At 71.5% G+C, this 12,336-nt stretch overlaps 4 protein-coding genes across 8 annotated transcripts in view; 1 reads left to right on the top strand and 3 right to left on the bottom strand.

Moving 5' to 3' along the window:
- Positions 1 to 151: 151 nt before the first annotated feature.
- Positions 152 to 3,323, top strand: LRRC14 (leucine rich repeat containing 14). Of its 3 annotated transcripts, none has more exons than XM_054691942.1 (4): positions 152 to 159; positions 1,067 to 1,419; positions 1,591 to 2,175; positions 2,251 to 3,323. In XM_054691942.1, the coding sequence occupies exons 2-4, from the start codon at positions 1,091 to 1,093 to the stop codon at positions 2,816 to 2,818; spliced, it is 1,482 nt and encodes a 493-aa protein (XP_054547917.1). In that variant the 5' UTR covers positions 152 to 159; positions 1,067 to 1,090; the 3' UTR covers positions 2,819 to 3,323. The 3 variants fall into 3 exon arrangements, with proteins under 3 accessions (XP_054547917.1, XP_037349072.1, XP_037349025.1); XM_037493175.2 differs by lacking the exon at positions 152 to 159 and adding an exon at positions 177 to 191; XM_037493128.2 differs by lacking the exon at positions 152 to 159 and having other exon boundaries at positions 789 to 1,419.
- A 150-nt stretch (positions 3,324 to 3,473) lies between these two features.
- Positions 3,474 to 8,324, bottom strand: LRRC24 (leucine rich repeat containing 24). Of its 3 annotated transcripts, none has more exons than XM_054691943.1 (5): positions 8,291 to 8,324; positions 5,398 to 7,122; positions 5,015 to 5,293; positions 4,735 to 4,903; positions 3,474 to 4,405 (listed from the first exon to the last, which is right to left on the bottom strand). In XM_054691943.1, the coding sequence occupies exons 2-5, from the start codon at positions 5,566 to 5,568 to the stop codon at positions 3,522 to 3,524; spliced, it is 1,503 nt and encodes a 500-aa protein (XP_054547918.1). In that variant the 5' UTR covers positions 5,569 to 7,122; positions 8,291 to 8,324; the 3' UTR covers positions 3,474 to 3,521. The 3 variants fall into 3 exon arrangements, with proteins under 3 accessions (XP_054547918.1, XP_037349195.1, XP_037349143.1); XM_037493298.2 differs by lacking the exon at positions 8,291 to 8,324 and adding an exon at positions 7,374 to 7,418; XM_037493246.2 differs by lacking the exon at positions 8,291 to 8,324 and having other exon boundaries at positions 5,398 to 5,659; positions 6,489 to 7,351.
- CUNH8orf82 (chromosome unknown C8orf82 homolog) lies at positions 7,705 to 8,807 on the bottom strand. The gene is made up of 3 exons (XM_037496366.1): positions 8,652 to 8,807; positions 8,291 to 8,339; positions 7,705 to 8,150 (listed from the first exon to the last, which is right to left on the bottom strand). Exons 1-3 carry the CDS (start codon positions 8,805 to 8,807, stop codon positions 7,705 to 7,707), a joined length of 651 nt encoding a protein of 216 aa, XP_037352263.1.
- An 832-nt stretch (positions 8,808 to 9,639) lies between these two features.
- ARHGAP39 (Rho GTPase activating protein 39) overlaps positions 9,640 to 12,336 on the bottom strand; it is a 33,240-nt gene continuing 30,543 nt past the window's right edge. The window contains 5 exon segments of the mRNA XM_037528805.2: positions 9,640 to 9,862; positions 10,018 to 10,187; positions 10,409 to 10,500; positions 11,019 to 11,218; positions 11,987 to 12,060. Of these exon segments, the coding sequence (XP_037384702.1) occupies positions 9,668 to 9,862; positions 10,018 to 10,187; positions 10,409 to 10,500; positions 11,019 to 11,218; positions 11,987 to 12,060 (731 nt within the window). The 3' untranslated portion in view covers positions 9,640 to 9,667.

Raw genomic sequence — 12,336 nt, 5'->3', positions numbered from 1 at the left:
GCCGCCGCCGCCGCCGGCCAATGGGAGCGCGCGGCGGGGCGGGGCGGGGCGGGGCGCGCGGCGGCGCAGCCAATCCGCAGGGCCTCGGCCCGGCGGCCAATGGGTGGCGGCCGCGTCATCGCGGCGCGCGGCGGCGGGGGCGGCGCCGCGGACCGCGAGGTGGGGCCGGCGGCGGTGGCGGCGGGCGGCCGGTGAGCGCGCCGGGGCGGGCGGCGGCGGCGGGTCCCGCGGGCGGGGGGCCGGGAGGCGGCGGCGCGCTCTGGCCGCGGCCGGGGCCCCTCCCCCGCTGGCCGCACGCTGCGCCCTTTCCTCTCGCCACGGCGGCCGCGCGCCCCGCCGGTCTCGGCGAGTCCGCGCCGGGGGAGGCCGCGGGTGGCCCGGGCCGGCGCTGGGCTCCTGGGGCGCAGGCCCGCCGGCCGCGACCTGGGTGGGGGCCGGGCGCGCGGCGGGGGGCGACGAGGCCTGGCCGCGGCGAGCCGGGCGAGCCGCCGCCGCAGCCGCCGGCCGGGGTCTGGACCCGCGCAGGGGCTGCGCGGAGGCGGCTCCTCCGCCGGCGGCCTGGCCGTGGCTCTGGACCGTAGAAGCCGGACTCACGCCCCGGGCTCGGGCTCCCCAGGCCGTCTGGCCGGCGCTGGCGCTCCTCGGGGGCCGCCGTACTTCCGCGTGCCCCGCTGTGCGGCCCGGGGCCTCTGGCCGGCCGCGGAGGGGAGGGACCTGCGCGCGCGAGCGAGCCCGAGGCTTGCCTGCGGGGGCGGTGCCGGGCGTGTTGTGCTCAGGGAGGGGAGGGTTCCTGCTCTGGGGAGCCTGCGGGTCCGCGGAACGCTCGATGGAGCTCTAAGGGCGCTCGTCTGGGGGCGCCTGTCCCCCTTTCCGATCTGCCCGTCACTGGGCACCCAGCAGTAGCTCGCGGGCCGGCGGTCTCCCACTGAGCGCCAGCTGGGTGGTGGGGGGGGCCTGGGCTTCTTGCCAGGCCTCATGCTGGTCTTTTCCACACTGGTATGTGGAGGGGCCGGGCCGGGTGGTGGTCCAGGTTCTGCCCTCCCCACTGAAGGCCCCTTCCATGCAGGCGGCACCCGCCGGGCCCAGCGCCATGCACACGCTTGTGTTCCTGAGCACGCGGCAGGTGCTCCAGTGCCAACCTACTGCCTGCCAGGCCTTGCCCCTGCTGCCGAGGGAGCTCTTTCCCCTGCTGTTCAAGGTGGCTTTCATGGACAAGAAGACGGTCGTGCTCCGGGAGCTGGTGCACAAGTGGCCCTTCCCACTGCTCAGCTTCCAGCAGTTGCTGCAGGAGTGTGCCCACTGCAGCCGGGCGCTGCTGCAGGAGCGGCCCAGCACGGAGAGCATGCAGGCGGTGATCCTGGGGCTGACTGCACGGCTCCACACCCCGGGGGCCGAGGCCAGCGAGCAGCCCCTCTGCAGGTATGGGCCGCCCTGGGGGGCCGCCGGCGGGGTGGGGGTCAGAGAGGGCTCCGGGAACTCCCAGACAGCACAGGAGCTTCATGTGTAGGGCAGGTGAGCCTGTCCTAGGCAGCTGGGCGTGGTGTGGATTCCACCACCTGGCCCCCCACCTCAGACCACCCCTGCCCCCAGGAAGCACACACTGCGGGTGCTGGACATGACGGGCCTCCTGGACGACGGCGTGGAGCAGGATCCGGGCACCATGAGCATGTGGGACTGCACAGCAGCGGTGGCCCGCACCTGCATTGCCCAGCAGCAGGGGGGCCCGGTGGGGCCTGGGCCAGCCCCGGTGCCCGTGGAGGTGCGGGTGGACCTGCGGGTGAACCGGGCCTCCTATGCGTTCCTGCGAGAGGCGCTGCGCAGCAGTGTGGGCAGCCCCCTGCGACTCTGCTGCCGGGACCTGCGGGCCGAGGACCTGCCCATGCGCAACACGGTGGCTCTGCTGCAGCTGTTGGACGCTGGCTGCCTACGCCGTGTGGACCTGCGCTTCAACAACCTGGGTCTGCGGGGCCTGTCAGTCATCATCCCGCACGTGGCCCGCTTCCAGCGCTTGGCCAGCCTACGCCTGCACTATGTGCACGGGGATTCGCGGCAACCCTCGGTGGATGGGGAGGACAACTTCCGCTACTTCCTGGCCCAGATGGGCCGCTTTGCTGGCCTGCGGGAGCTCAGCATGGGCTCCTCCCTCCTGTCGGGGCGGCTGGACCAGCTGCTCAGGTGAGTGGACCCGCTGCTGACCCTCTCTTGCGCCCCCCCACCCCTGTGCTTGCCTGTGATTTCTGTCCTCTGCAGCACCCTTCAGAGCCCCCTGGAGAGCCTGGAGCTGGCCTTCTGTGCTCTGCTGCCTGAGGACCTGCGGTTTCTGGCCCGAAGCTCCCATGCCGCCCATCTCAAGAAGTTGGACCTGAGTGGCAATGACTTGTCTGGTGGCCAGCTGGAGCCTTTCCGGGGTCTGCTGCAGGCGGCTGCCACCACGCTGCTACACCTGGAGCTGACTGAGTGCCAGCTCGCCGACTCGCACCTGCTGGCCGCCCTCCCCGTGCTGACCCGCTGTGCACGCCTCCGCTACCTCGGCCTCTACGGCAACCCGCTGTCCACGGCGGGGCTCAAGGAGCTCCTGCGGGACTCGGCGGCGCAGGCTGAGCTGCGCACGGTGGTGCACCCCTTCCCTGTGGATTGCTATGAGGGCCTGCCCTGGCCACCGCCCGCCTCCGTCTTGCTGGAGGCTTCCATCAATGAGGAGAAATTCGCCCGGGTAGAGGCCGAGCTGCACCAGCTACTGTTGGCCTCTGGCCGTGCCCATGTGCTCTGGACCACGGACATCTACGGGCGCTTGGCTGCAGACTACTTCAGCCTGTGACCGGCTCTGGGGGAACTCCTGGGGCCGGGCGGCAGAGCCTTCCCTGCTGGAGGCTGGTGCCGGACACAAAAGCGTGGGTCTCCGGCCTCCTCGCCTCGCACTGCTTTCTGCTGCGGTCCCTGCACCGCAGCTGCTGAGGCTGGACGCCTGCCCTCTGCTGACCTTGGGCCAGCCCCTTGGTGCGTGGTTTGGGCTCTGGTTGTGAGCTGGGAGGGTGTTGTGGGGAACTCCCCAGAGCCGACTGCTCTGGGGCTGAGTTGGGGCCGCCTCCAGGAGGCCTGGGCCCACTGCACTGCGCCCAGCTCCTCTTATCCTTGTCCTGGCACTTAGGGCCCTGTTTGGGGGCAGAGTATGATTAAGGAACAGAAGTGAAGTGTGTCTGGAACTTGAATTTGCGGTTGCTTATTCTGCCTTAATCCTGCAGAGCCGACGTGTTCCCCCCCACGGGGCCACCCTGGCATCCTGCCAGCAGTCTTGGGGTGCCCCGGCAGGGCTGGAGGTCGGGGCAACTCAAGTGGCTTTTTTTGCGGGGCTGCAGCGGCCCCGGGCCCCTCCAGACCTGCCCGTGGCTGTGTTGGGGGGTCCGCGCCCAGCCCACTGGCGCCCTCCCCGCCCCACACACGGTTCGCCCACGCTGGCAGCTTCCACCCTTTACTGACCGAGCCGCCCCTCTGTGGGCACACGCCCGCGTCCCCGCCCTCCCTCAGCAGTGGATCTCGTAGGCGGCGTGCGGCGGCTGGAGCCCCTGCGCCTCGGCAGCGCCCCCGAAGAGCGGCTTGGAGCGGTCGATGACGAACATCTCGTGGCCGCGCTCGCCGCGGAGCTCCTCCAGCTGCGCAAAGCTGCAGGGCCCATCCGAGTAGTCGTTGACGAACAGCGCGCCCTCCCCGGGCGGCCCCGGCACCTTTTTCCGCCGGCGACGTCGCCGGCAGATCATGGCCGCCAGCAGCAGCGCCGTGAGCGCCAGGAGCGCGATGGCCGCGGCGATGGCGGTCTGCGTGGCCAGGCCCAGGGCGCGGAAGGCCATGCTGCCCGCCTCGGGCAGTGGCGCGTGGCTGACGGGGCCGGTGGCAGGGGGTGGTGGGAGCGGCGGCAGCCGGGACAGGTTCACCAGGAGCTGGAAGGGGGCGCGCGCGGCACCGCCTGCATTTGAGGCCTCGCACTCGTACCTGCCGGCGTGGGCCAGGGTGACATTGCTGAGGAACAGCATGCCGCTGCCCGTGTCAGGGGCGCCCTGCCCGCTGGGGCCCGGGGCCCTGCCCGCTGGCGAGACTGGCGCCCTCCGCGGTCCCTCGTGAGGCCGGGCCACCTTCCTCCAGGTTACCAGGGGCTGCGGGTAGCCAGATGCCTGGCAGGCCACCCGCAGGTCCTCCCCCGGGCGGACGGTCATCTCCAGCGGCTCCACGTGCACGGAGGGTGGGATGCAGATGAGGCTGCTGGCCGGCACGTCCAGGAGGCTCTGGCGCGCCAGGCGAGGAGGCTCGGCACACATGATTTTCTTGTCCCTGGAGCTGAGCAGCCGCTGGCCACCTGCCCTGACCCAGGCTCCCAGCCAGTTCAGGGCGCAGTCGCAGCGCCAGGGGTTCTCTGCAGGGCGGGGGGTGTGTGTGTGGGTTCTCTTGACCCCAGCGAGAGCCTCGGTGTTAGTCTCATTTTTCAGCTTTCTCCTGCCTGTCCCCACAGTGGGCAAACCCTCAGCTCTGTCCTGTCAGGGACTCACCTTTTCTGTCAGCGAGAGCCCAGAGTTGGGCTCCCACTGGAGCCCTGTCTTTAGCAGACTTACAATGGCTGCAGGGGTGGCCCTCTGGAGGCAGAGCTGGCAGCTCAGCACCACTGTCCCCCCCACCGCCCCCTCCCCCCCACACACACACACCAGGGCCTGCTCCCTCCCTGGCCCGGCCCCCAGAGACAGGTACCTGTGAGGCGCAGGACCTGCAGGCTGGCCAGGGGCTGCAAGGCCTCGAGGCTGATGGTGCCCAGCTGGTTGCCACTGAGGTCCAGCAGCGCCAGCGAGGAGAGCCCGGCTAGTGCCTGGTCCTCCAGCAGCTCAATGCTGTTTTCCTGCAGGTGCAGCTCTTGCAGTCGCTGAAGTGGGACAGGCGGTCAGGGGTTTCTGGTCCCCGGGCAGGTCCCCTTGCCTAGGGTTAGACTGCCTGGCGCAGGGGAGGACCCCGCCCTCTTCCACCCCCTTCTCACCGGCAGGTGCAGGAAGGTGAAATCCAGCAGCCGCACCAGCTGGTTCCCAGCCAGGTAGAGCACGCGCAGCTGGGCCAGGCCTGCGAAGGCACCGGCGCGCAGGCCCCGCAGCCGGTTCCCCGTGAGCGCCAGCTCCTGCAGGCGGGGCTGCGCGCGGAAGGTGCCTGGCTCCAGGGCGCGCAGGCTGTTGTTGTGCAAGTAGAGCCGGCGCAGGGCGGCCAGCGGGGCCAGGACGCCCGGTTCCAGGCGCGCGATGCTGTTGTCCTGCAGGAACAGCGTCTGCGGGAGGGCGGGCGTTCGTGGCGGGAGGGAGTCTGCCCTCCCCAGTGCCACGCTGCCCACCCGGGCTCGCGCACCCCTCCAGCCGCGCCCACGGTGCCCACCTGCGTCCCGGGCGGGATCCCAGGAGGCACGGCGCGCAGCTGCAGGGCGCCGCACTCCACTGCAGCGCTGTAGCAGCGGCAGGCAGCCGGGCAGCCAGCGGCGCAGGGCGGGGGTCCAGGCAGGGACAGCAGCAGCGGCAGCAGCAGCAGCGCAGACGCCCCTGGGGCCATCTCCTGCGGCCGGCCTGCAGTCGCCAACCCGATGCGCCCCCTGGAACACAGGCTGCCGGGCGTGGCCCTGATACCTGGGGCCAGCAGGAGCCTGGAGGGGTCCCACGGGTCTGAGTTCTGTTCAAGGAACTAATAAAACTTCCCAGTTTTCTGTCTTTACAAAAACACTCCTATTAAAATCTGGGGCATCAGGTTCCATTATAGGACTACTGATGTCCAGAGTCCCACAGCAGGCTCTGTGGGGATAGCCCACCCCACCTGCACAGCGCCAGGGCCATCCTGCTCAGCGGGGAGTGGGCACGTGGCCTCTGCATGTAGGGTGCCAGCTATGGGCTTGGGGTCGTGGGCAGGGAGGGCCTGGGCCCCGGGGGTCACGCATGGTCCTAGAGGGAAGAGCAGGCTCTGGGCAGACACAGCCCAGTCCACCCCCTGCTGCTCCACCGGACCTTAGGAGACACAGATGGGGCCAAGTGCCCCATGCTCCCAGCACAAGGCCAGAGGCTCCTCCATCTGGCCTCAACCCAGTCACCGCTAGTTCTCTGTCCCTGGAGCCCACGCTCTCCCCGCCCTGGGGTATGCCGGTTGTGGCGTGATGGCGGACATGGACAGCGGATGCCTGACAGAGGACAATCAATGTGACTTTGCAGCCCTGCCCTGCTGGACTGGTGGTGCGTGGACAGCTCAGCTGGGCTGGGCTCGCTCAGGACACGTATTAGAGCATTGGGGACCAGACCACAGAAGGGCCCGGAAACCATGGCCCGTGTTCTCCGTGCCAGCTCCCAGAAAGGTGTCTTCAGGGGCAACTGCGGCCTTGAAATGATGGGGGCTTTGGGCCACAGCTGGGCTTCTCATGTGGTTTCCCAAGGGGGCTCTGGGGGCAGTGGCCCCTGGGTGCAGGGAGTGATCTGTAACGGGCTTACGCAAATGCAGCTGCGATCTCAGAGAGATGGAAGCCTGGGCCCTGATCCAAACAGTGGTCTGTGGACCTGCGCCGAGACACCAGGCGTGCTGGAGTGGGTGTGGGTCCCCAGCCCCACGATGCCCCCTCTGCTCGCCAGTCTCCCTGGCAGTGGGCGGGAGTCTGTGGGAAAGGGTTTGTCTCAATGGTGCTCTAAGCTGTAACTCGCACGCTGACGTAAAGCCATAGAGATGAGCCGGGTACAGCACAAGCTTTAATGCAACAGCTTTGGCCCAAGCAGGGCCAGTTCCCAGATGTCTCAGGGTGTGTGACCTCTCCCCACCCCCGGAAGCTGGGGTGTCCTCTGGGCCCTGGGATCCAGTTCCCTGAGTACAAAGGATTGCCCAGAGCTGGCCCACCCAGCCTCCGGCAGCAAGGCCTCTGGAGTAGAGAAGGCCCCCGGTCCTCTGGTCAGGACTTGGAGCACTGCTGAGCAGGGGACACCCCTAGAAGCAGAGTCCTGGACAAGGGCAGGCTGGGCAGGGAGGGGTCCAGACTGCACAGCAGGAGAGAGGCCGGAAATCCCTTCACCCGGCAGACAACCCCCAATCCTGCTGGGCAGGGGGCGGGGCGTCACACAGAGGATTCAGCAATGGCTGTAAAGAGGTGGGGGAGGGGGGACAGGAGCATGTTGGAGAGAGGGAGGAAGCCTTGCCCAGCCCACCACCTTCCTGGCGCGGTGAGAGACCCAGCGTGTCTACATTCCCCAGGGCATCCCCCGAAGCCCCCTCCAGCGCCGGCCTGTCCCGAGTCGGCTCGGGGCAGGGGGCGGGCCCCGCTGGAGACGAGCTCGGACAGCCCCGAACCCGCCCCCGCTCCCGCTGACCTTGGGTCGGCGCCCTCTCACCTGACGCTCCCGCGGCGCGGGTCCCCGCCGAGCACCCCGGGGCCCTCCGAGCCGCGCCTGGCTGCGGGGGGCGGGGGGCGGGCGCACGCGCACAGGAGCCCTGCGCCGTGCGGGCCGGCCGCGGCGAGCGCGCGCCCAGCCGGAGGTGGCCCCAGCCCGGGGTGTGGGGGTGGGACGGGCCCGCGCCCCCGCCCTCCGGGCCGAGCGGCCCGCGCCGCGGCAGCACCTCGGACAGCGCCGGGCGGGGCGGGGCGGGGGCCGCGGGGCGCCTCCGCCGCGCACGCGCACTCCGGGGCGCTCTCCGCCGCGCGTGCGCAGCGGCGCGGCGGGCTCAGGGCGGCGGGGCCGCGCGCAGCAGCGGGGCCAGGTCCATGGTGAGCGCGAGGCGGCGGCCGCGCCAGCGCACGTGCGAGGGCAGCGCGGGCGCGCCGGGGGCGAACTCGAAGCAGGCGCTGAGCTCGAGGGCCAGGGCGGAGCGCACCAGGCCCACGCCGCCCGCGCGCCCCGGCGCCGGGTGGTACAGGCGCCCGCTGGCCGCCAGGGGCAGCAGGCGCGCGGGCTCGAAGGGCACGGCCAGGGCCGCGCCGCCGCCGCAGTAGGAGAGGCGCGGGGCCCCGGGGCCCGCGGGCAGCAGGTGCGTGAAGACCACGGGCCGGTCCTCGCAGCGCAGGAAGTTGCGCTCCGCGCCGCAGGGCGAGAGGAAGGGGAAGGCGGCCTCGTAGCGCCCGCTGCGGTTGGGCCTCAGGCGGGAGAAGAAGGCGACCAGGAACTGCGGGTCTGCGGGGGGCGCGCGGCTCAGCCCCCGCCGCCCGCCCCGCCCGCCCGCCCGCGCGCGGGCCCCGCCGCCCGGGGCCCGAGGTCGCCCGGGGCGCGCGGGCGTCTGCCGGGGCGCGCGGGGCGGGAGGGCCCCGCGGTACCTTTGAAGCAGGTGACGAAGTTCTTCATTTTGGCGTCATCCAGGAAAAGCTGCGGAGAGACGGGCAGGCCGCGGCCCCGGCCCGGTGTCAGCCGGCGGCGGCCCCAGCCCGGGCGCGCCGCGACCTTGTCCGCCCCGCCCGCGCCCCTGGCGGCCCGGCCCGGCCCGGCCCGGCCCGGCCCGGCCCGGCCCGGCCCGGCGCCCGCTCCCCGCTCCCGCCGGGCCCTCAGGAGCCAGCCCCGCCCGCGCCGGGCCCCGACCCGCGCCCTCCCGGGCGGGCCAAGCCGGCGGGGCGGGGTCTGGGGGGGCGCCGGGAGCCCGCGGCGAATCCCCGGCCGGGGCCGCCCCGCCCGCGCGCCCACCTGGCCCTGGTGGTCCACGTAGTAGAAGTACTCGCGCGTGCGCGGCGAGGGGCGCTGGCCCTGCGTGTAGGCGGCGCCCGCGCCCGCGCTGCGGGCCCGCGCCCCCGGGGCCCCCGCCGAGGCCCAGGCCCGGAGCGCCCCGCGCGGCCGCCACATCCTCCCGCCGCGCCGGAAGCGCCGCGGGTCACGCGGGCCCCGGCGGCCGCGCGCTTCGGTTCCGGCCCCCGCGCCCCGGCCCGGCCCGCCCCCGCCGAGCGCGCAGCGACGGCAGCGACCACGCGCGAGTGTCCACAGCACTTTATTCACAGCAGGTCACCTCGAAGTCCATGCGTCAGGGCGAGTCGGCCGCCGGGCGCCCGCCGGGCCCCCCCCGGCCTCGGCGGGCGCGGCTCCTTGCCTTTAATAAATAAAAACTCAACTCTAAAAAATATATAATATATATATATAAACTGGGGAGAAATTAAATTTTACAACAATTGGAACGCAGACGTCCAAGGTGGAGGATGGGCCGCGCGCGGGCCCCGCCGGCCGCGCCCTCGACGGGGCGGGGAGGGGGGGCGGGTGTTTTTGGTCAGAAGCCAGGAAAGGGCGGAGGAAACGAGGGGTGACGTCGCCGCTGTGCGCGGGGCCCCGCGAGGATGGCTCAGAGAGGAAAACTGCCTTCGGGTCAAAACCCTGTCACTAGCAACTCAGCCCCGCCGCCCGCCCCGTCCGCGCACCTGCACACGCGGGGACTCGCGCCCGCCGGCCCCGGCCCGGCCCGGCCCCCGGCCCCCGGCCCCCGGCCGGCCCGCCCCGCCGCGCTCTCCCCGCGCCGCGCGCGGCCGCTGGACGAGGCGGGCGGGGCGGGCCGGGAGGGCCTGTCGCCCGCGCCGGGAAACGAAGGCACTTGCTCGGGGCCGGCGCGGCGCCCACGGGAACTGGCCACGGGGCGGGGCCCAGGCGCGGCCGCTCCTCGGCCGGCGGGGGCCGGGCCGGGCCGCTGCCTCCGCGCGCCGGCGCCCTCCCCGCCGGGGCTAGAGCACGCCCTCCATGAAGCCGGTGTCCAGGTGCTGGATGAGCACGCGCAGGAAGGACATCTCCTTGCGCGTGTTCTCGAAGATGACGCGCGGGTCGTCCGACCGGCAGCGCAGGCAGTTGGGCGCCATCACCATGGCCAGGTTGCTGACGTCCATCTTGGTGATGGCCACGTTGGCGGGCTGCACGAACACCTGCGAGGGGGCGGCGCAGGTGGGCCCGGGCTCGGCGGGGCCCGCGCGGGGGGCGGGGCGGGGGCGGGGCCGGGCGGCGGGCGGGGCGGGGCCCGCGCGGGGGCGGGGCCGGGCGGCAGGCGGGGCGGGGCCGGGGGCGGGGCCAGGCCGCGCACCTGGAGGAAGCGGATGAGGTAGCACAGCACCAGACGGTTGATGCGCGGCAGCGCGTGCACCACGGCCACGGCGGCCTCGGGGCTCTCGTAGTGCGCGATGCACTGATCGTAGAACTCGTGCGGGATCAGGGGCTCCTCCAGCTCCCGGTACCACAGCTTCAGCAGCGACGCTGCGGACACAGCGGGCGGCTCAGTGGGTCCTGGCCGACGGGGGGCCGCAGCCCCTCACGTGTGTGTGTGGGTGGGGGGGGGCAGGGCAGAGTGGAAAGGATGCATTGGCCGCGGTGGCCGGCACAGAAGGGTGATCCTGTGACCAGCAAAACGCTTATCCCAGCGAGGGCCGTGTGGCAGTGGGGGAGGCAAGGCCTGCTGCCCAGGGCTGGGGGCTCACCTGGCACATGGGGGTCCTCCAGCCCCGTGGGCACCTTCCACTGATCCACCTGTAGCTTCAGGGCATTCACCTCGTCAATGTCCCCAGGGACCCTGCAGGACACAGGTGGGATCTCAGGAGAGGGCTTGGCGCCCAGGGGTCAGGGGCCTGGCCACTGGACTGGTCTTTCCCATGAGGGAGGAAGGTGGGGCCCAGTCCCTGTCCCATGGAGCCAGACCCCTGCCCCTGCCCCTCTGCTGGCTGCCCCCATCCAAATGCCCTCCTCTGCAGGGCCCTGAGGCCAAGACCACGAGCCTCAGCTCCCCCAGTAGTTCTGGTCCTGGGCCCCCAAGGGCCACTCGCCAGGGGCAGGGTCCCAAGAACAGTTTGTGGGGCTGCTGCAGGGTCACCTCAGACTCTGCCTGTGGTGGCTGTCCTGGTGCCACTGGGCCCCTGGTGCCCCTTCTGCAGGGACATGAGTCCTGGCCAGCCCTCCAGCCTGCTCTGGGCTGCTGCTGTGTGGGGCCAGCCTCATTGCTGCACAGCAGCTCCCCGGTCAGGCCCTGGGGAGCTCCTGGCTGCTGCGCACATCTGGGCCTGCCCTGGGTCCCCGAAGTAGGCTGCTGGGCACCTGAAGATGCCTTCCGTCTGATCGCCGTTGAGTGCCAGCACCTCCTCGGACAGCCGAGTCTGCACCCACGGCAGCTGCCGGTCGGGGTAGCGCTCCTTCTGCATGCTCATGACCTCCTGCAGCCCACTGCCGAACATGGAGGGGCTGAACACTGCGTTCTTGGCGTGCCGGATCTCCTCCACGTTAGGCTTCTTCAGGCCCTGCAAAGACGCTGGCTGTCCTGGCGCGGCCGCCTGCCCACCCTGGCCGCTCCTGTCTCCAGAATTCCCCCCAGGCCGCTCCTGTCCCCAAACTACCCCCCCCCCCGCCCCCGCCAGGCCGCTCCTGCCCCTGCCTACCCACCCAGGGCCACTCCTGCCCCCCTAGGCAGCTCCTGGTTGGGCCTCTGCCTTTTGTCCTCTTGTCCTGTGAGGACCAGGCTTTTCCTGGCTGAGCCTGGGCCCCCAGCTGCTTGGTCAGGTGGGAGGTAGATCGCCAGACAGCTCAGTCTGGGAGCTATGTGTGGCCACAGTAGGATCAGGCGGGCAGAGCTGGGTGGCGTGAGACCCAGGGAGAGCCTGGAGAAGGTGGCTGCAGCAGGCAGTTGGGAGAAAGCGGGGTGGGGGGGTGGTGGTCTGGCTCAGGGAGGTGGGAGGCGCTGCATCCTGGGGTCCAGTGCAGGAGGGCCGGCCTCCGTGCGGGCCTGGGTGGAGGGTGCTGCGGGAGTGAGGAGGGCCTGGGGACTGCAGGGGAGAGTGGCCCAGGCAGCAAGCCAGGGAGGCTGAGGCTCCAGGGCCAGGTGTGTAGGCCCCCTGGAGGCCTGAGGGGTGGGTCAGGGCTCGGCGCTGGGGCCCGTGCAGGGCCGTGGGTGCAGGAAAGCTGGGGGCCTCCCTGGGCCGACTGAGCCTGGTGCCTCTGCCCTGGCTGGCTCTAGCCTACATCGTCCACGGGCTGGGCCCACCTGGTCAGCGTGCGGGGGCAGCTCGTACCTTCTTGGCCCCGGTCAGGGCCGCCTTCTGCAGCTTGTGGTAACAGTACTTGGCATACGTGCTTATCGCCACCCCTGGAAGAGAAGGCAGCGGTCAGCGGGCGGGGGCTGGCCAGTGAGGCTGAGCAGCAGGGCAGCAGCAGCAGGTCCTGCCTGGGCATCCTGTGGGCCCAGCTAGGCCCCTGCACCTGCCCCCTTGCCCAGGTCAGAAGCTCCAGGGAGGGGGTAAGCCCCTCCCCTGCAGGGAAGCCAGGTGGGGAAGGGCCCCTCCCTGTCCACTCTGCCCTCTTCATGACACACGGCTAGGAGGGACAGCCCAGGGTCTGGCCCCAGAGCCAAGGAACCCAGGCT

This window comes from Talpa occidentalis, unplaced genomic scaffold (genome assembly GCF_014898055.3).
Source record: "Talpa occidentalis isolate TD23 unplaced genomic scaffold, MPIMG_talOcc4v2.1, whole genome shotgun sequence".
In the NCBI taxonomy this organism is placed as follows: Eukaryota; Metazoa; Chordata; class Mammalia; order Eulipotyphla; family Talpidae; genus Talpa; species Talpa occidentalis.
This window is presented reverse-complemented; position numbering and strand designations above follow the sequence as displayed.